Source organism: Gossypium hirsutum, chromosome D01 (assembly GCF_007990345.1).
Source record: "Gossypium hirsutum isolate 1008001.06 chromosome D01, Gossypium_hirsutum_v2.1, whole genome shotgun sequence".
NCBI classification, from domain to species: Eukaryota; Viridiplantae; Streptophyta; class Magnoliopsida; order Malvales; family Malvaceae; genus Gossypium; species Gossypium hirsutum.
This window is the reverse complement of record NC_053437.1, coordinates 20291660-20313969: the sequence shown is the minus strand read 5'-3', so window position 1 is coordinate 20313969 and position 22310 is coordinate 20291660. Positions and strand designations below refer to the sequence as shown.

Sequence of the window (22310 nt, the reverse complement as noted above, 5' to 3'; positions counted from 1 at the left end):
TATCAACTTTATCCTCTAAGGTTGAATTACTTAGCTGGTGAACCCTTCTAGGGGGTTCAGTATTGGCTCAGAACTGCTGAGAATTTGCAGCCATCGTGGAGATCAAGTCTCTCGCTTGTTGGGGAGTCATGTTGACCAATGCTCCTCCACTAGCAGCGTCTACCATATTCATCTCCATAGGCTTCAAACCTTCGTAAAAGTATTGGAGGAGAGATTGCTCCGTTATACCATGTTGTGGGCAGCTTGCACACAACTTCTTAAACCGCTCCCAATAATCGTAAAGGGACTCAGCTTCTTTTTGCCTTATTCCAACGATCTCTCTTCTTAGCTCAGCTGCTCGTGATGCTGGAAAAAACCTGTTCAGAAACAAATGAGATAGATCAGCCCAAGTTGTAATAGATCTAGGGGGTAAATAAAATAACCATTCCTTAGCAGAATCTGCTAGGGAGAAAGGGAAAGCACGCAATTTAATCTGATCCTCAGTTACCCCCTGAGGTTTCATGCTAAGACAAACCATATGAAATTCTTTTAGATGCTTGTGGGGATTTTCATTTTGCAACCCACGATAAGTTGGCAGTAATTGGATTAAACCTGACTTCAACTCAAAATCAGTATCCATAGTAGGAAACGCGATGCACAATGGCGGTTGTTCTGTCGGAGCTTCGGCCAGTTGCCGAATCGTTTGAGCCATTGGTTGGTGTGCTAGATTTGGGTTTTCATTAACCCTAGCGTTAAGCACTTCTTCAGGTGAGTCGACTTCTACTTTATCTCTTTCAAGTATTCAAGTAGGGTTTTCGTTAACCCTAGACTCAGCTTCGTCGTCGACTTCTATTTCTGGCGGTGGGTTACTTTGAGTTCCAACCACCGCTGACTACTTTTTCCAAAACTTTGTCTCCTTGCGATTGGCTCTAGCAGTCTTCTCAATTTCTGAATCGAACGCAAGAGTAACTGGAGCAGATCTGGTCATAAGAAACAAAAAACAAGATTAATACGTTGCCAATCCCCGGCAACGGCGCCAAAATTTGATGCGGTCGTTGAAAGCACCAAAAATATCCTATCCCTAATAAATAATGAAAAAGAATAGTAAAAGGGAAGTAGGGTCAAATCCTCAGGAACTGGATTTGCACAATATCTTGTTCCGTGGAATCCCAGGTAGAGTCTTGCCCAAGACAACCTGCGTTCCTAAAAAAATAAAAAAAATAACAGAATTAAAGGTTTGGATCTGGAAACGAAGAATAAAATAAAAACAGAATTAAGAATATTGAATCAAAAATTTGAGAAATTAAAAATAGAGTTGAGAGAAAGGAAATTCTTATGGGAGATTCTAGCCTCCAGCTGTCTCGTTTCGCCTTGGGTTCAATCCTCGGCTTTTAGATGATCCTTCCCAAACCGAATAAGCCAGTTATAGTAGAAGAGGACACCTACGACCACCAGCTCCAAGGATTTAGACTTACGATTTAGTGGAACCTGACTCTAGCCAACAATCGCTTCTGTAGGATCGTCTTATGCTAGATCAACGCTTCTCAATGGCGAATCTCACGCCATTTTGTCTCTTGGGCTCGCCAACCTCTGACGCAGTAAGCTAACGAACTGACTGTGCAACCTTCCAAAAACATACAAAGCGGCCGCCTTTGCATACGTTGAAAAGCTTACTTCTTAAGAGACATGGACGGAAGCGTCAGCCCCGTAGTGCGGAGAAACGATGAATACTCAGCGAGGAGGCTAAGTACGAATTCTAAGCCTCATGAACTCTTTTGGGGATTTTTGACAACCTTCGGCTAAATGGGTTTAATGGCTCATGGTTGTGGTAGAAAAGAAAATAAATAAATAAAAATAAAGATTTTATTAAAAAGAAATATGATAAGAACAAAAGCCTAAACTTTTGGGAAGAGAGTGTTTTCAAAAAAATATATGGGATCCCATTTTGAGTTAATTCACCCCATATTTATAGTGCTAGAGGAGATATTCTAATTCTACTTAAATTCCTAAAAGATAAATACATTTAATTGAAGATAAATAAAGATAAAATAAAATCTTAAAAATAATCCTTAATAATTATCTCAATATTAATTATCTTAATATAATTAAAATAGAGTTTAATAGAATAAAATCTCTTCTTTTTGCATTTCAACCCTTGTGTCCTTCATACTTGCACTTTTGGCACCAACTTTTGTGTCGCATATTGGCCCATTTTATCTCTAAATTCACGCTTTTGGCCCTTAATTTTGCTTTTGCCTCAAATTTAGTCCCTATGAGATAAAAGATCATAAATAGCTCAAATTAGCATGATCATACTCAGAATAAATACATAATTAATACATAAAAATACATTATTCTAGAGTGTTATCAGTGGGCGATGCAAATATAGCCTCGGGGCTCTACATTTCCGAGTTAATCAAAGTGATCATTTGATAGAATTGAGCAAAGATGTTATTGTTAAGTAGCTGTGAAGCTTTGGATTGTTGTGGCACTGTGTTTTTTTCTTTTCCAACTCAATCAGTTTTCCCATCTGTGGTTGACAGCCAATTGTTAATATATGATGAATAGACCTTGCAATTATATTAGATGTTTGATTAACTGATCAAATGAAACCTATCCTTTGCTCTTTTACACTTTATGACAACTGCTAAATGTGATAAATTTCGGTAAAAGGATTATGGTGGTCAGATTTGAATTGCATTTTGTCTTTTTTATTTAAAAAATTAGTAAAGTAATTTATACACATTAGATTAAAGAGTAAACTATACCTTCTATTAAAAATTTCATCCATGAAAATGCACCAAACACGATGACAACATTGTTTGTGATCTTTTACAAAGATTAAAATGCAAGGGGAAAAAATAGAGGATTTTGATGGTGAAATGGGAAATTTTCCATGAAAATTTCTCCAACACTTGTTATTTTTCATGGTTATTGCAGATACGGGATTTTGCTGTCGGCCTAATCAAATAGACATATCATATGATCACAACAATCTCAATGTCCTTTCTCCCTTCCCTTTCCTATAATTGATGAGAAAGTTTACCACACACAATCAGTTGCTCTTATCTGTTTCATTTTCATTAGATTTTGTACCTTCTGCAACTGTTAATTTTCTCACTGAATTTTGTATAATCAAACCGATATAAACAAGTTTATTTACTTCAAGAAAAGAAGCCACATTGCATGGAATGCTGGGATGTAAAACATAATCTAATCTCAAATTTAACATACTGAAATTAAACAACTTTCATTATTATAATTTTATGCAACTAATGAATCATGTGAACAAAAGTTTTTCATTTTAAAGATGAAATATGTTGAAGCCATCTTCAATTCTTTTAAGCTAATTTCATACTCGTTTATATGTACCATTTACACATGAAAAAGAAAAAGAAAAAGGCAATAATTGATATAACTTGGAGAAGAAGTTGATTAAAAAGGGGAAAAAACTGAAAACTAGGCCTAGCATTTAAGTTTTATCATCCCCCTTTAAAGGAGTTCTTGCAATGAGCAATTGCAGATTGAATTGCAGCCTGCAACTCTTCGATGGTGCTATCACTGGTTGACCCTGTGGTTGCAACAAGAAGACCACTATTTGTAGGAGATGTCCTCATTGAAGCAGGAGCTGAATAATAGTCTCTTTTCCTTCCTCTCAACTCTGATTTTTTGTTTCTCAAACTCAAATTACCTGAAAATGAGTAAGCTTGTGTATGGTGATGGAGTTTCTTCTCTCTCTTTCCTGTGAAGAACAACAATGGCCGAATCATCCTCATGTACCTCTTTAACGCATTACTCAAATCCAATCTCATATTTTTCTTGCCATGTTTCTCTTTATCTTCTTTTTCTCTAACCCCTTTTTGCCGCCTTGGTAAACTAAACAAAGAGAAAGACTTTGACTTGTTCTTCACTTTTGCTTCTTCAACGGTGTGGCGTTGATGATGATGATGACTGATATTGCTATCGCTTTTGCTGGTGGGTTTTACGGGTTTTGGATCATCAACCAACTCTTTTGGTGGAACGTTGAAGCCGTCCAATGAATTGGTGGATGAACGTGGGGAGACAGGGAGGTGAGAAAGGAGATGAAGAGGGAGCAAATGGCCATGAAAGAAAAGGTCATCAGCCGGAGACAAATCGACGGCGATTGAAGATGGGGTATTGGTTTTATAATTGGAGGAAGAGTGGAGAGAGACTGTGAAGGAGAATTCATGAGAAGGAGAGGTTGAAGGTGTTGAAACAGGGGAGGATAATATGGATGACCCTTCTCTTATTTCCTCCTTTACTTTGCTTTCATCAGGTTGCTGATAAGTATCCATGATTGAAAAATAAAGCTACCTTGAAACCAAATTTCCCCCAAGTATGGTTATGGAGATAAGGGGATAAAGTGTGTCATATTCAGTCATATATTTGGTAACCTCCTTTGTATCAGTCTACTAAATGAGAGAAAAGGGTGCGGTGGCAACTCATAATTGGGCATTGCTTAGATTTCCTTTTCTCTTTTTCTTTTTACTGCATTTAGCAATGTATTTTGTTTTGTGTCGCAAAAAGAGTTGGTGGGTTGAAGAAAACTGGTTGGGTGCGGTTTCAATGTACTTTTAAGTAGGGCATTGAATACAAGTTTTTGATGATGAAACATTAAATTTAATTATGGTTAGGAAAAATTTATTTTCAAAATGGAAGAAAATTTTAGATGATAAACATCCAAATTTGGCCAGAGCAGTGGCGAAATGGGATATATAAATATAAAACTGAGTTGCTCATCTTTGCATTGCAATATTTCAAAGTTGGAATTGAAAATTGAAATATAAGACTAAGACTTGGTAAACCTTTCTTTTTCTTTTTCTGTTCTAATCACAATGACCGAGTTATAAAAAGCAAAAAAGTTTGAACAAGATGCCATTGGAAGATTTCACTTCAGGGCAGGACACGATTCACACTCCAATTTCAATATTTTAAGCTGATTTTCATCAATTATGACCTTTTCTGTTTTACCAAACAAATAAATAAATCCTTTAAAATTTTATTCCAACTCCAAATCATTTCGTTGATGGAAGATAAATCTAATTTGTAAGGTTTTCAATTATGAATATGGGCATTGCATGATTTTACGAAATTTTATATCGGTGGCGTGATTTTTGTCCTTCATTTTTAAAACTGTCATATAATTCAATTTAACGAAATCCATTTGACAATGTGAATTGTAGTTGTTAAATAATAATAAAAAAAGTAGAGTTAAATTTTAAAAGTAGGGGATTGAAAGCATAATTAAAACAAATGAGATGGGACTGACATTTTAAACATTTTGTGAAGTTCATAGTTTCAACGCTTCCACTGCCCGTTTTGAAGAATTTAGATAAACAGATACAAAAAGTATCTTGACAAAAAGTGCAAATAATGTCATAAAAGTAGACGAGATTTCTAAATTAAAAGTTAAATTGTATTTTACTTTCTTTATTAAAGAATGAGTAAATTAATTTTTATACATTAAATCAAAAGGTAAACAGTTCTTTTCTGTTCCATCCATTTCTACCACTAAAAACTGACATGGCTGACAAAATAATCAAATAGTTATACATGACGTGTCACGTATACCTTATGCTAATATATAGAGGCTAATTTTAAACAGTAAAAATAGATGAAATTTTTAACAAAATAACCAATTTACTATTTGATCTAACATACAGAAATTAATTTATCTATGTTTTAAATAGAGGAGACAAATGTAAAAATCATACTTTTACCTCAAATAATTTGATTGCTAAAGATCGGATATGATGCAAAAATAGGTGTCTCTTATATTTGAACGACTCAACTACATTGATGCTTTAGTCATGATCTCAACAGTAGGCTGAGGCAGGCAAATTCCAAAGGTAATGACTGAAGTAAAGCGCGACCAAAGTGGGATTAAGATGAATGAGAGGAATTAGAAAGGGAAGCCAAAAGTTTTCAAGAATTAGGTGAGAAGGATGAGCCCACACACACGTGTAACAGAGGTGAAGTATTTTGTTCATTTAGTTATGGTCAACATCTCAATCATGGTGACATGATTTTTGGACTGCCTCATCTTCCGCCACTCAAATAGAGGGGGGCTCTATTCTCAAACCAAAAATGTGAAATGAAAAGGGTACATAAAACAAAGATTCCACCTTCCACCACCACTTAACAAAGATCATTTGACCTTTGTGTGGGGAGCCTCTCCTTTTGCCTCTCTCTCTCTCATCAAATCATCATATTAGGATTTAATCATGTGAAGATTAAATTGAGTTTCTCAATTCAAAATAAACATCAAATCATTTAAGTTGGTCTTATTATATCTTGGTTTTCATGCTTAATTTCAAACTTGGTATTAAAATAAAAAATTTCAATAATAACTAAAAATGGTGAAGTTAGATTATGCTAGCAAGCTACGGCAGTTTTAATGTGAAACGTTTGAATTGTTAGTCAATTAAGTTTGAGCACTTAAACAGAACACATAGAATACTTAAAGAGAAAGGTGATCAATAGCACAAAGCACCAAATCATGTATCAAGTTATTATTTTTAAACTTTTATTCATTATTATAGTATATATTACCATGCAAAAGAAAAACAAAAAACTAATCCTCAAGGATACAACGAAATGCAATGATTATATATATTTTTTAATAAAAAATGATTATTTACATTTTACATTAACAAAAATAGTTTATTGAACATTGAGCAATGTATAAAAAGAATGTTAAATTCTATAAAGAATTTCTGCAGAATTGTTTTACCTTCAGAGTTTTTTATGTGACAATTCAAGAGAAATTTGAGTCCTTTTATAGGAAATATTTTGTGAGTTCATACAGACACAACAATTCAAATAGGTATTTGTTCAATAGTTTCAACTCTTGGTTATAAATAGGGGTGAGCATTCGATCGAATCGGATCGAATCGAAAATTTTCGAGTTAATCGAGTTTTCGAATCTCATTTTATCATCCTAACTTTATTTGAAGTTTTCTCGAATCGATTCGAGTGAGATGGAATTCGAATCGAATCGAATCGAATATATTTGTTCGAGTTAAATCTAAAAAGTAAGACTAAATTCTTGGAAATAAAAGTATAATGTGTCACACTCCAAAATAAGGCCTAGGAGTTTTAGAGGTATTTTAGGAATTTTAGCCTTAGAGTGTTCGGAATTCTGTGACATGGCATATCAATAATGTTTTCAATTATGGTTTTTAGAAAATTAAATCAATTCCTGAAAATGAGTTTTAAATACTTTTAATTTTAGAAAAAGAACCGACTTGTAAAAAAGTCAAAATTGTGAGTTTTTAAGAAGCAATTAGACCAAAATTTAAAATCCAACCTAGTTTTTTCTTCCCACCTATAGTTTTTCACGTTAACTCTTCCCCAAAACTAGTGTTGTCGTCCATTGATTCTCTCTTACTATTTCAATCAATTTTGAACTCTAATTCCTAATCCTCTTTGATTTCTATCACCCTTGAACCTTAGACCTCTATAAAAGACCAAGAAAAACACCCAAAAACACCATAGATTCCTCCATTGTCAAGCTTGTGGGTTTTTCGAGTTTTTTATCAAACGCTCGGTTTTTCATCAACTAAGATAACGGTTCATCTTCTTGTTAGTTTTAAATGCTATTTAGTCTTTAAAACCAAATTTTTAGCCACTAAATCACATGTTTTGAATAAAAGTTGAAAATTGGGTCGTTAATGGTGGATTTTGAGATTTTGCATAAAAATGTGATTTCAAAGTGTTTTTCAACTTGTTTTCACATAATTAGAAGGTTTCTAACTTTACTTTGATGTTTTGTTAAAGAATTATTGAGTTTTAATAAATTTTTGAAAAATAGCCATAAAACATGTCGAAAAAGTTGATACTATGAATTGAGTATTTTATTGTAGTTTAAAGGTTGATAATTAGTCGTAAGTGAATTATAATATGAACGGAATTGGTTTTAGGCAAAAATATTAAGCATAGATCGAGATATTCGAATTTAAAGTTTGTTATGTTATAAGTTCCGGTTACATGGGAACATATCTTAGGCTTATGTTTTTTATTGCTTGTGGTGAGTTCTTAGTTGATTATTGAATGCATTGTTCTGTGAATTTTTTTGTTGAAGTTTCAGATTCAATAGGACCTTTTACGAGTAGAGATAAAGGCAAGGAAAAACTAGTTTGAGCTTTCAACTTTTAGACGAAAGCATAATTAGTGAGTGTTTGGAATAATTACTTGTGGACATGATTCAATGCATTGTTTGGGAATTTAGTAGTAGCCTAAACCCCTACTCTAAATTTCGAGTGTAAGCTTTCTCATACCTATGTTATCTTATGAACAAAATGCTGATGTGTTTGTGAATATGTGAATTGAAATGAGATGCTATAACATGTGATATGTGGTTATGATAACTGTTATGAAAGTGAAAATATGTACATGTGATGTATAGTTAAATGTTAGTGACAGTGTTTTGCTAAATATGCAAATATGCAGTGATTGTGCACGGATAATCGGTAAGTGATATGTGTTTGACTTTGGATATTTTGGCTTTGTGATCTTAAAACTGTTGGATATAGTTGGCATGCCATAGGATTGTGAGTACTCACCTATATGTACAATGATTTGGGGCATTGAAGCTCTGGGACATGTTGGAGGGATAAGGGAATGTGAGCTAAGCTCCATTCAACGGGACATGTGAGGGGAAATGAGGAGAGCGTTAGCTTTATGCTTCACTTTTGGGACATGTTTGACTCTATGATTCTATGTTTGGTGTGTTGGAGATCTGTGTATCCGATGAGTGATTATAGAGATCACTTTTATGTTTCATAGCTCAAGTGCCAATTTGTCTTAACTTATGAATATGTGTGTATTGTAATGTGTGTTTATATTACATGTGATTATTATGCAATTTATTTATAAAGATGTTTTAGAGTATTGGGGTATATGTTTGAATGTTATGTGATTTTACGAGTATTATGACATATGCTTAAACGTCATGAGATTATATGAGTATGGTGATATATGATTGTATGTTAGGTGACTATATGTGAAATATGCTATATGCTTAAAAGTGAATATGTTCACCATGTAAAAGAATTAATAATAATGCACGAGTAAGTATATTATGACACTAAAGTTGGAATTGTTAAGGTTATGTTATATGGTTGTTTCGTTAATACTTGATGAATTGTTTGCACGGTAGTTGTTCTAGGCATTCACTAAGCTTGTTAAGCTCACCCACTCCCTTCTTTAACCATTACAGATTAGTTGTGTGTCGGTGTGAGCGATGTAGTTTCCGAGAGGTGATCCAAGTAAGACTTTTGCATTATTTCGTAGGTGTTCTATATTATTTACGTTTTGAGGAAAAAGGAAATATGGTAGACTCATTATAGCCCTGTTCATTTCTAGACATTATGTTGGTTTTTGGTTCGGTTTATAAGGATTACATGTTATTGTGATGCTTGGGTTCATGAACATAAGAATGGATTGACGTTACTTGCTCGAACACGATTTTGTGAAATTGAAATGTTAATTAGCCTGTTGAATGATTATTTGTCGAAGTAATTGATGTATGATGTTTAAAAACTAAATTAAAACAAACTAATTTCTTATGTATGTTGTATTTTTGAGGTATGGAGCAGATGTATCGATAATCGAGTCTTAAAATCAATACCTTTGTATTTTGAAATGTGTAGGAAGTCAAAATAGAGATTTGGTATCGATACCTTTGCTCGAGTATCGATACTCAGGGTAAATTTATCAATACTTCACGGCAGGTACGAATAATTTTTGAGACTTTAATTTTTAATCGAGAAATAGAATGCTAGTTCGGTATCATTTTTCCAGGTGGTACCGATACCACTTAAAGAAAATATCGATACCTTAGTGTCAGTATCGATACCTACAGACCTGGTTTGAGAATTTTGTTGAATGGATCATATGCATGTTTTAATATGTTTATAAGACTATTTAATATAAGTTTAGCATGTGATAATGATAACTAGCTAGTATGATTGACTTAAGACCGATGTGAATAGCAAATTGAAGGATGTTATGTTAAAATGAGCTTTTACTTGTTGGTTATGACATGAGACGGTGGTGTGGTATCCTGATATTCGGGCTTGGCGACCAGGCTAGGTGTAGGGTGTTACATAAGGACTAAATTCCAAATTTGTAAAGAATATAAGGACTTATGGCATATTTTAACCATATATATACATACATTCTTATAACAATTACTAAAAGTAGAGAGAATTTACTCTTTTCATGGTATCATGAGCTTCATGTTGAAACTCTATCTGCCTGATCTTTTCTATTTCTTCTTCTTTTATCAATTCATTCATCATATTAGAGTTGGAGCAACAATTTGTCTCCACTTAAACTTCTGTTATGGATGTGACACCTATTTTAAGGTCATCTCCATCCTTTTTCCTAATGTCTTTCACCAGATCCTATTGAAACTCACCTCTACAAACTGTTTGCTTTGGAAGATAGAATTTATACCTATGCTTCAAGTCTTTGTTGTTGAACATCATGTAGATGGTTTGAAGGAATTTTCGTCTCAACTTACAACCAATTTTCAAATCAATTCAGCTTATGCATTAAGGGTTTGTCACGATCATATGGTACTTAGTTAGACCTTTACGTTTATTTCAAAGTTGATCCTTCCTCAAATAGTTGGTGCAAAATTGCTCATACAGCTTAGGACAAGCTTGTGCTGTTTATGCCACTACCTCTAAACTAAAATTCATGAGTTAAAAACACAATTGTATACCATGCATCACAATATTAATAGTATTGAAATTTATGTGTAGAAAACCATTTTATCGCCGATATATTAGTGGCCTTACAAAGTCCAATTCCTGAAGTTGGTTTAGTTGATTTCATTCAAGTAGGGTTGGGTCCTTCTCATCATCCTTTTACTCGTGCCTTACAGACAAGGCATGAAGATATTTCATACGATACTCCTTATGACATGTCAATAGATAAAGAACGTGAATTGCAACTTGATGAAGTCACTATCATAGCACCAACAACATATTATGGTTAGACTTAATCCATTCAACTATTGAAAAAATCAATTTATTTTATTTTATTTTAAAAAATTTTAGGCCCACTATATTCATGAAATATTGTTAGGCCCGAAGGTGAATTGATGTTTTAAAAACTTCTACAAACTATTCCAAAATAAATGAGAATGGAGAATAGTTTGGGCAATTCAATTTATATTGGTTCTGCCTCAATTGACTACCTTCACTACGTTAGTATATCTTAACTAAGGATTTTCCTAATTCACTATAAAAATTGCTACCTTTCAAGGAAAATGTATAACATTTATAATCTCTATATTTTCACAAAGGCGAAGATAGAACATTCCTCCTAATTTTTGTGGCTAAACTACAACCCTTTAGCTTTTATGGCTCAATTAGAAACTCTTTACAATTTACTTAAAGTTTTATACCTCAAAAACCTTAACTATTCTCTTTACACAACAAAAAGAATATGAGCAAACTAAGGAATACCAAAATTTCTATCAATGTTCCTTAGAAATATTAGTATTCCCTGATAAATTGTGGTATATGCCAAAAATATCTAAGGTTAATCTCTTAGAATTTTTGGTAAAATATTGTGTAACACAATTTTGGTATACCAAAATTTTTAACAAGGTTCCATAGAAATATTGGTATTCTCTTAGAAATTGTGGTGTATATATATACAACAATTTCTAACAATTATCTTAGAAATTTTGGTATCACCTTAAAAATTGTGGTATATACCAAAATACCTAAGGATATGTGTTTTCGAATTTTGATATTTACCAAAATATTTAGTTATATAATCTTAGGAATTTTGGTATTTCGTATTTGGTTATATTTTTTTTCATATTATGATATTTCGTTATACTTTCAATTAAATTACTAGTTTCCTTGATAACACTTATTAACCAAAACAAAATGATTTTATTCATTTCATTATAATTGCCAAAATTTCGATATTTAAAAATATTTCTAAAAGATTCGGAATTTAGTATTTTTGTTAGAAAATCTGTACAACTTGAGAAACCTATACCAATATATTGGGTACTTCATTAGAAATTGTGGTATATATATACCAAAATATCTAAGGATAAGTTCTTAGAAATTTTTAGTATTTCATTAGAAATTTTGGTAAAAACTGATAAATCTGGATTTTGGTATATCGATATTTCTAACAAGGTTCCATAGAAATATTAGGTACTTCATTAGAAAATTTGTATACCTTGACAAACCTATATCGGTATATCTAAGGATATGCTCTTATTAGAAATTTGGATGCTTGATTAAAAATCATAGTATATACCAAAATATCTAAGGATAAGCTCTTAGAAATTTTGGTAAAAACTTATAAATTTGAATTTTGGTATATCAAAATTTCTAATTAAGTACCAACAATAATGAGGTTCTATAGAAATATTGGTACTTCATTAGAAATTTTGGTATAGGTTTATAAATCCGGATATTGGTATACCATCTTGTTAGAAATTTTAGTATATACCAAAATATCTAAGGATGTGCTATTAGAAATAGTGATATTTTATTAGAAATCTTGGTATAGGCTCATAAATTTAGATTTTGGTATATCAAAATTCTAACGAGGTTCCATAGAAATATTAATATTTCTTTAGAAATTAAGGTATATACCAGAATTTCTAAAGATAACCTCTTAGAAATTTTGGTATTTCGTTAGAAATCTTGTTATAAGTTTATACAACACGATTTTGGTATACCAAAATTTCTTACGAGGTTCCATAAAAATATTGGTATTCCCTTAGAAATTATGGTATATACCAAAATATCTAAGGATATTCACTTATAAATTTTGGTATACCACAATTTCTAGCGATTATCTTATAAATTTTGGTATCGCCTTAGAATTTGTGGTATATATCAAAATATCTAATAATGTGCACTTAAAAATTTTGGTAATTCGTTAGGAATTTTTATATCCTTAGAATTTTTTGTATCTAAGAAAATATCTAATTATATAATGTTAGGAATTTTAGTATTTCATATCTAGGTTATCCCAATTTCATTTTCATGTGAACATATTTGGTTATTTTAATTTGGCTAAAAACATAATTTGATACTTGAGTTGACAATTTTTTCTAATGTGGTACCAACATTATTTTTTATTCAATTAGGTACATGTATTTGACAAAAATTATATATTTTGGTATTCAAAGGTAATTGTTAACCTTTTAGTATTTAATTCGAGTTTTAGGGTTGATTTGATGAAAGTTAATTGCTAAATATTATTAGGTTTGAATTTTTCATGATTTTTTAATAGAATAAATTTAATGTTAATAGTGAATTTGTTTAATTTTGGGTTTAATTTGCCAAATACAATCTAATGGATGTTAGGAATTTTAGTATTTCACATTATGTAATCCCAATTTTTTTTCATGTGAACTTATTTAGTTATTTTAATTTAGCTTAATACATAATTTGGTCCTTGAGCTTGACACTTTCTTTAATGTGGTACATGTGTTATATTTTGGTGCAATGAAGTACTTGTATTTGACCAAAATTATATATTTTGGTACCTAAATATAGCAACATTAACTTTTAGTGTTTGATTCAAATTTTAGAGTTGATTTGATGAAAATTCATAACTAGTTAATAATATTAACAATTAAATTTCATCAATTTAACCCTAAAACCTGAATTAAACACTAAAAAATTAACAATTACCTTTGAATACCAAAATATATTACTTTTGTCAAATACAGATATCAAATTAAATAAAAAAATAATGCATATACCACATTAAAAAATGTGTCAAATTTGGATACAAAATGATAACACTTATTAACCAAAACAATATAATTTTCTCCCATTTATTATAAATACCAAATTGTTAATGATTATCCATAAAAATGTCTATATTTTCTTAAAATTTTATATTTAAACCTAATTATAATTTTGATATACTCTCATAGCTCTAAAAATTTTTGATATTCCCCTAATATAAACTTGAATAAATTACGACAATAGTCACTTTTATTTGCTTCAGATTACATTTTAATCACTTATATTTGAAAGGTTATGTTTTAGCCACTTACGTTATTGTTTTGTTACAATGTGGTCACTCTACTGTTAAGCTTCGTTACCTCCTAACGGTGATCCTACATGGTAGTCCAAATGGGTTTTAAATGCCAACATGGATGTCCTACGTGATAGTTTAAATTAAATTTATTTAATTAAAAACCTATTTTCATCCTAACAACCAGACATCCAAGTTGACATTTAAAATTCATTTGGACTGCCACATAGGACTACCATTAGAGAGTGTGAGCACTTCGTAACAAAACGATAACGTGACTAAAATGTAACATTTCAAATATAAGTAACTAAAATATTATCTGAGACAAATAAAAGTGACCATTTTTATAGTTTAAAGTAGAGTAAAACTTTTCCTAAATTTATATTTAAAGTCACACCAGAACTACCGTGTGTTGCACCCCATCCCATGTTGGGCGGACAAACCATTATCAAACATAAACCTATGAAATAGTTGATTGGCTAATCATATCATATGGTAATTAATAATAATTTAATAATAATGATTGTTAAATTATTAATCACATAATACTAACCGATACAATTGTAGCTTGGATGCTTTTTTAATTATTTTCTTATTACTATAATTTTCAACTTATGTGCTTTTAGATCTAAAAAAAAAGATTCTAAAGTGCTAACATCTTGTAACCAATTAATAATATAATGGCAAACATGAAAATAAATATAATTTATAATACAGGCATAAATAAAGTAATTGATAGAAAAATATATAATTACATCACTAAAAATATTATACTAAAATAATATAAAGTGCTAGTTAGGGGAAATAATGCCAACAATAGCAGGTCTATGTTGGACATGGAAATCACAATCTAAAGATTAAGCTTACAGCTAAAATATCAGTACATAAATCTATTGCAGGTCTTGGGGTTAAGCAGATCTATGAACAAAAGGCAATGGCAAAGGAATTCCATCTAACCCTGTCTTACCTGCAACATTAATATTAATAAATCAGAAGATAATAGCGTGATAGACTTGCTAGTTTTCTCACAGATTTATTTATTAATTAATATGCAAAAACATGTGCCTAAGATGTCAATGGAGTGAGAAATAAGTTGAATGTCCCATTCCGAATAACTTCAAGTAGGTCCCAATCCCACAAGATTAGCAAAAGCATGAAACAAATTGCAAGTGTCTATATCAAGATTCTACTGCACATACTCTACTTTGACAATGCTGAATTAATATTTGATGCTTTAGAAATATCAATGATTATCTTACTTTAGCAGTATTTATCCAAAATCATTACCTAAACTGACTCCGCTGGCACGGTTCCAACATTATAGCAGCTAACTTTGTTCGGAACCCTTCACCCTTATAATGTAAACCTATAAAAGGAAACAGTGAGAATGACTCAGAAGTTGATCCACAGACACAAGGGCAAATAACAACAGAAAGGGATAGTCTGCAATAAACATATAGGACCCTATTTAAGTGGAATCACCTTAAATGTTGTACGTTGGAGTAACTGAAACACGACTGCATCACCATCGACCAACCTGTGAGCGACTGCAAACCCTTTCCATCCACCGCTAAGTCCTGTTTTTTTAGCCAAATATATGGTTGGATACTCATGGCCTTCTTCATCTACCAAAGTCATGACCTCATCGCGCTTGGGAAGATTTGTCTTGCAGAAATGGACCGGTAGGCCCTGTCATCGAATTAACTCACAGATCTTAATGAGGAACAGACCCCCTTTCCCTTCCTTTTTTTCTTTTTTAAACCTAGAGTATATGAGTGGTTCAAAATTTGATACACAAACCAACCTATACTATCAATTTTGTTTCCCAAATCCCAAACTTTGTACAAGAACATGTATATTAACAGTGAAGCCGTAAATCAATGATACTGCTACATAGCTATCATGACAATTCGTGTATATATACCTGTTCATGTGTAGACTTATTGATTGGTTAATAATTTGGATGAATAAATGTTGACATTTTTTGTATTTTCATGTCTTGGCTGGCATTGTTAGGTCTACTATCATCTATAGATTGAATAAGGAAGAACGAAATAGCTTAGAATGATAAACAAACCAGCCAAAATCCACCGGTAACATGTGATTGAAGCATGGACTTAATGAAGACAGGAAAATGAGGGTCTAAACCAGATTCCAATTTTTCTGCTTTCTCCAAAGCCTCTGCTCTAGCTTCATCTGAAGCATACACCCGGTTTGACAGATCCCTATGCTTAGATACCCTAAATTTGCCACCAAAAAATCATTAAACCCTACAAATACAAACAAATATCAAAAAATCCAAACAAGCATTACCTTCTAGGTATCATCACTTTATCCACAAGAACCTACTCAAAGAGATCAAGGTAAGATTAATGCCACCATTTTTAACTAAACCCATGAAAGAGAATCGAGGAAATCACTCACTTCTTGGTAAACCGGGGCCGGTTTGTTGGCGACACGACTCGATCTTCTAACCACAACCAATTGTTTTTCGACTGTCCGAAGCTTCATCTGTTTCCTCTGTTTGGATTAAATAAACTATACAAAGTGAGCTTCTCTTTAGTAAAATAAAGAAATAAAAATTGGAGGAGGAATTGCAGAGAGATGGAACCGGAGAGGGTTTGAAAGATGGGGTATGAAGAAGTGTAGAAAGCTGTGGAAGATTGAGAGCTTCCATTCTTTTCTTGTTTTCTTCCACACGTTTCTGACGGATTTCCTCGTAGGACATCATCTTCTCCTTTGCTACCACCATTGTTATGTTGTTGAGAATTAAAATCAAAAGCGCTTTGGCTAAATGGGATTGGATTGGCGCTGTGATTTAAGAACAACCCCACTCGACCGTTGGCCTCTCACTTCTTCATTACCTCGATTGAACCACCCATTCAATCAATTTCAAAATCAAATTTTAAAAAAGTTAAATTACCAAAATAGTCACTTTTCTTTACCTCAAATTACATTTTAATTACTTATATTTGAAATGTTACATTTTAGTCACTTACTTTAACGTGTTGTAACATTTTAGTCACTGAGCTGTTAACTGCCGTTAACGGTGTAACAGTAAGCTAATGTGGCACGTTAAATCATCATTTCAAACAAAATGTTAGGTTAAATTGTACAATTGATCCCATTTTTTTGAGCAATTTAATTTTTTTTCATTCATATTCTTTTAATTTTTTTTTTATTCTCTTCTTCTTCTCCCTCTATTTTCGTCCCTTCGTCTCTTTTAACCTAGTTTTTATATATTTTTCATTTGTTAAAATTTTTTTATGTTTATGAAAAAAGAAAAGGTGAAATCTGAAACCAAAATATAACTTTCTTCGTATATTCTCACCCCACAATTACAAACCCTCATTACCCATCATCGCTTTGACGAACCAATTTGGATCTCTCAATGACCTATTTCACAAGCTCGTCTCACTCAAAGACCTCGCCAGTCGTGACTTATGGCAGTCCATCCTCAACAAAGTTTCTCGAACTTGTTCCCTTAACCTCCTAACCAACCCCCATGATCACTTTATCTATCTTACCTACAACATTTTCCCCCTCTCGAAATTACGTTGTTTCACGGATTCTTCAAACGAGCTTTACACTCTCAATGACTAAAACAACCACCATACGAAATTTACCCTCAACTTTACCCAAACCAGGTTGGTTCCATGCTCCCTTTCTCTCTTTGGTTCATCCATGCTCGGTTTCCAATCAAGCTTGTTTGGGAATCCAAGAAGATTTAGATTAACTTTATTGTTTGCTTAATTTTCTTCGTCAGAAATAAAATAAAAGGAAACAAAAAAATTATTTTGATTATAAAGAATTCAATTTATGTTTAGATTTGATTAAGGATGTGATTTTTTATATTAATTAGTTAGATCTAATTTTAGTTTCAAATTTAGGCCATATTCAAATCAAGATTTGATTAAGAATAATTGATATTCAATTTTCAGTGAATTTAGGAACCATGTAAAAGAAACAAGGACTTGGTTTATTTGGTGGGCAAAGATTATGTTTCTGCAATAAAAAATATGAGAAGAGAAAGAAATAATGGGGAAGAAGGAAAGAAAATTAAAGAAATAAAAAGAAAAAATTAAATTGCTCAAAAAAAATAAAAGTATAGGGATAAGTTTTAACAAATAAAAAACATAGGAAAATTACGTTAAAAGAAAAAAAAAAGGGAGGAAAACAAATGGAAGAGGAGAAGAGAATGGAAAATAAAAAAGAAGAAAAAAAGGAAAGTTCAAAGAAATTAAAAAAAATATAGAAACCAATTATATAATTTAACCTAAAATTTTCTTTTGAAATGATAATATTACATGTGATGGTTACCGTTAATGACAAAACGGTAAAATAAATTACTAAAATGTAGATGATAATTTTTTAAAAGAAATCTCATATGTGAAACCGTTGCCTTATTTTCTTTTTCCATTTTGATGGGCTAAGATTCAGACAAAAGTTAGAGCTTTTCTGGTAAATTCGCTATACAGTTAATGTTAGAACACGGGTCTAACAGCTCAAAACATAGAATTAACCTTTTATTGTTCCACAAAACAGAAATTTAATAAATCACACATTGCCCCCTTCTTTTTTTTATCCTTTTAGGAGTTTCATTGTGCTCTATGCCCCACTTCAAAGCATTCCTTCTTCAAGCTGGAAAAGCAGAATATGTTTATAGCCTGGATCTTCGAATGCATTTGATTGGATTGAAATGGGAATTCCGCCGAGAAGTATATGGGTGTTTGCGTGAGGAGTCTGATGACTTTAGATCCCAGCCTTCAACGTTCTTCGGAACACATGCATCGAAAAGGATTTGACCAAGAACCCCGTGGAGATTGATGCTTGGAGGGTGAGCCAAATGGATTAAACCTTCCTTTTGCTCATCTTGCACGGACCCAAGATCTCTACCTTCGTTATATTCTATCAAACTAGGCAAGAGGAAATTACTGCTTTGCACCAGAGGAGTTCCCTGAAAGCTCTTGTTTGGTCTTAAGGCTATTTTGCTGATATTGGAGACCGGCTCAGAGATTTCATCCTGTGCCCCTGCTGATCCAATTCGCTCACCCTCAAATTGTTGAATATTTCGGGAATACAAGGCAGCTGCCTTACCAAGAAGCTCAGTCACGGCGACCTTGTAATCAACTGGATAATGCCGATAATGACCTGTAAAGACCATTAATTGGAACACGTTGACATGTCGAAACTTCAATGTGATTGATTTATAGATACAAGAAAATATAACTATTGCTACAAATGAAAGGAAGTTAAAAAAGTCATCTGCATTAGCTAGGCTTATGTTGAAGATAAATATGCAACCTTTTTTATCATGCAAAGATGGGTCTGGACCAGAAAATGTTTCTTTCAATTGTATATCATAAACATGTGATCCCTTTGATCTCTTTGTTCTCATTTAAGCATTTTGGTAAAGAAAAGACACTAAACTCCGCTGCTGTCGGACTTGTGCAAGGCAATCACGAACTTAATGTTTCATAATGCTTGAAGATGAATGAATGACTACCCATATTATATATAAGGCCCCGTTGTGCCATCCCTTTTCTTTCAGTCTAAATATGTTCCCCGTTTAAAGCTTTTATCTGTGGTATGATCATGTACTAGTAAGAGCAATTTCTCATAAGTTTAAAAACTAACCTACATGAGGCGAACCATTGAACTTCACAAGTTTTATATCACCTCCAAGTTGTTGTAATCTTTGAGCGAAATTGCAGATAATTTGATTAGGAGCAAGATCATCAGTTTCAGAGCATAATATGAGATACGGGGCCCCCATCCTCTGCAAAAGATTTGTAATTAGTGAACTAAATTGTTTTTCAAGAAAAAAGAAAGCAATAACTTGAACAACGGTGTTTATTGTACACTTACAATTGAACCGTATAGAGTCTGCCAATACTCAGCACGATGGGACTCAAACCTGCTGAGGAAGAGAGCATCAAGACCAGAAGCAATGCCATTTGCTATCCATGATGCCATTCGTGGTGGATGAGACATTTGCAGAACTGTTGGGTGAACAACAAATCGGGCACCCAAGTCACTAGTAAAATCCACAGGACTAGAATCAAAAACATGGCCCGAAAAGCACTCCTTCAGCAGTTGGAGATCATCCTTCAATGGAAGTAAAACAATTCTCAGCAAATGCCATTATACCGTCATTTGTTGATTTTTTTGTCATATAGAAAAGAGAAACAAGGATTTCCGGTATCGGTACCAAATAGCCCTAAAGAATAATGGAAAAACTGACTGCAATTGCATGATTTAAGAAGATAGTAAAAGGTTAGCATCTTAATAGAGGTATAACATACTGGATTTACTTGCACTTCACACAATCCCTCGATCATCTGCGACAAGCAAATATAAAGCTATATCAGCACAAGCAAACGGAAACAAGTATTAAACATATAAGGTAAAAAAAGCAATGGGGTTTTCAAAGTTGTGAAAGAAATACCTGAAGAACCTTGTACATACAGGCCTTAGGGCCACCGGAAAAAGATGCAAAGACCACAGGGCATGGCCTAATCTTTAGCTCCTGCACAAAATCAGAAAGAGAAACTGAAAAATGGGGGAAATTTGAGAGAATTGATAAAAATACTCCTCTACCCATTCAGAGGGCCAGAATTAACACCTCTTGCAACACACAAAATTAAGATTGTTTTCAGTATTACCTGAACAAGTTCTTTAAGAAGATGAAGAGCTAAAGCTGCGGCCTTATCAGGGAAGAACCTGCACAGATTACAAAACATCAAAATCCCAGTTAGCCTTTAGCAGATTCACATAAAATTTCAGTTCAAAAGTATCAATCAAAGACATATGAGAATCTGCAGCAATTCCAACCAATATCCCTCATTTCCATATTACCATAAGATTAAAAAAGAAAACCCAGTTTACAGCACGGGAAATCAAGTGCTACAGTAAGTCAAAAGCATCCACCAGCCAACAAACAAATAAGATTAAATTGAAAGTAAATTCATATCCAAAATTAGCTTAAAACCCCATACATGTTTAAGAATTCTGAATGGCAAACGAGAGAATCCCAACCCAAAGAAGCGTAAAGTTGAACATAGTTCTTCAAGTGCTTCTCTTGACTGGACATCCAAGCGAACACTACAACTATACCTCCACCATTTTTCCTTCTTTCCACGCTTTCCTTTCTCCCCCAATAATATCTCCCCCCAAATCCCCACATTCTCTCTTCCTTCAACCCTTCCACTCAAATTATCAAGCAATAATTAAGCTTCTCTTAGTTCCACACACCTCAAGAAATTAAAAAGAAAAAAACAGAAACTGCAGAGAATTTGAATCAATCTATGGACCAAACTTGAAATAGATTAATAATGCAAGTCTGATTTTTTTTTCCCCAGCGTTTTATAGGGAACTGTGAACGAAAAGTATGCCCGACTTCCTGCGATTGATTGTGTCTTTCAAGTCTTGCAACCTAATCCTTGCCTCCTTGGAAATTTTACTTACATTATATTAATTTTCAGACAAGTTAGATAGTGGTATTAAATGGATTAATTTTGTCGGCTGTTTTATCAAATTAACTCAAAAATAAATTATATTTATAAAAATAACCCAAGTTCAAAAACAATCACCAAAATAACTTAAAATAAACAGTATTCACTCGTTTTTTACATCAATGATTGTCTAATAATTGTGTCAGAATTTTAAAAATTAATTTTTTGGGTTCTGGCCTGTTAGTGGCCGAAACCCATGTTTTTTTTTAAAAATTTGTATAATATTGATATACAAAAAAGGAGAAAGAAAAAAAATTATTTTTTGGGTGCTGGCCTGTCAATGGCCGGCACCCAACAGTAAAAAAAATTCTTTTTTTGTCAAAATAAGATATAAATATACGAAAAAAAAATTGGGTGCTAGCCTGTCAATGGCCGGCACCCAGTACAATTTAAAAAAAATTCTTTTTTTTCGTGTCAGAGTCAGATATAAATATACGAAAAAAATAAATAAAAAAATTTTGGGTGCTGGCTGTCAATGGCCGGCACCCAGTACAATTTTAAAAAAAATTTACTTTTTTTTGTGTCAGAGTTAAATATAAATATACGAAAAAAATAAAAAAAAAATTTGGGTGATGGCCTGTCAATGGCCGGCACTCAGTACAAATTAAAAAAATTCTTTTTTTTTCGTGTCAGAATCAAATTTAAATATACAAAAAAAATTAAAAAAAAATTTAAGTGCTGGCCTGTCAATGGCCGGCACCCAGTACAAATTTAAAAAAATTCTTTTTTTCGTGTCAGAGTCAGATATAAATATAC

General features: G+C 32.6%; 3 protein-coding genes and 1 non-coding gene across 4 annotated transcripts; 1 reads left to right on the top strand and 3 right to left on the bottom strand.

Moving 5' to 3' along the window:
• Positions 1-224: 224 nt before the first annotated feature.
• On the top strand, positions 225-331 carry LOC121214341 (small nucleolar RNA R71). Its single transcript, XR_005909924.1, has one exon. It is a non-coding gene; the product is annotated as a small nucleolar RNA R71 (small nucleolar RNA).
• Positions 332-3388: 3057 nt separating this feature from the next.
• Positions 3389-4626, bottom strand: LOC107917144 (BRI1 kinase inhibitor 1). The gene has a single exon (XM_016846527.2). The coding sequence runs from the start codon at positions 4293-4295 to the stop codon at positions 3462-3464; it is 834 nt and encodes a 277-aa protein (XP_016702016.1). The 5' UTR covers positions 4296-4626; the 3' UTR covers positions 3389-3461.
• A 10134-nt stretch (positions 4627-14760) lies between these two features.
• Positions 14761-16940, bottom strand: LOC107921308 (B3 domain-containing protein At5g42700). Its single transcript, XM_016851188.2, has 7 exons — positions 16652-16940; positions 16465-16560; positions 16354-16385; positions 16118-16280; positions 15523-15729; positions 15328-15406; positions 14761-15007 (listed from the first exon to the last, which is right to left on the bottom strand). The coding sequence occupies exons 1-6, from the start codon at positions 16790-16792 to the stop codon at positions 15368-15370; spliced, it is 678 nt and encodes a 225-aa protein (XP_016706677.1). The 5' UTR covers positions 16793-16940; the 3' UTR covers positions 14761-15007; positions 15328-15367.
• Positions 16941-18475: 1535 nt separating this feature from the next.
• Positions 18476-21510, bottom strand: LOC107916570 (uncharacterized). Its single transcript, XM_016845845.2, has 7 exons — positions 21039-21510; positions 20706-20763; positions 20489-20569; positions 20346-20381; positions 19909-20148; positions 19678-19819; positions 18476-19191 (listed from the first exon to the last, which is right to left on the bottom strand). The coding sequence occupies exons 1-7, from the start codon at positions 21224-21226 to the stop codon at positions 18701-18703; spliced, it is 1236 nt and encodes a 411-aa protein (XP_016701334.2). The 5' UTR covers positions 21227-21510; the 3' UTR covers positions 18476-18700.
• Between the last annotated feature and the right edge of the window lie 800 nt (positions 21511-22310).

Bases quoted from the DNA above. Each gene is read 5' to 3' on its own strand.
- LOC107917144 (XM_016846527.2), bottom strand. From the start codon at position 4,295: ATGGATACTTATCAGCAACCTGATGAAAGCAAAGTAAAGGAGGAAATA.
- LOC107921308 (XM_016851188.2), bottom strand. From the start codon at position 16,792: ATGGTGGTAGCAAAGGAGAAGATGATGTCCTACGAGGAAATCCGTCAG. The intron at 16,281-16,353 runs GTAATGCTTGTT...TGGCAAATTTAG, and splicing joins AAAGTGATGATACCTAGAAG to GGTATCTAAGCATAGGGATC. The intron at 15,407-15,522 runs GTGATTCCACTT...TTCCTTTTATAG, and splicing joins TCCAACGTACAACATTTAAG to GTTTACATTATAAGGGTGAA.
- LOC107916570 (XM_016845845.2), bottom strand. From the start codon at position 21,226: ATGTGGGGATTTGGGGGGAGATATTATTGGGGGAGAAAGGAAAGCGTG. The intron at 20,764-21,038 runs GTATGGGGTTTT...TAATCTGTGCAG, and splicing joins CATTCAGAATTCTTAAACAT to GTTCTTCCCTGATAAGGCCG. The intron at 20,570-20,705 runs GTAATACTGAAA...GATTTTGTGCAG, and splicing joins TTCTTAAAGAACTTGTTCAG to GAGCTAAAGATTAGGCCATG.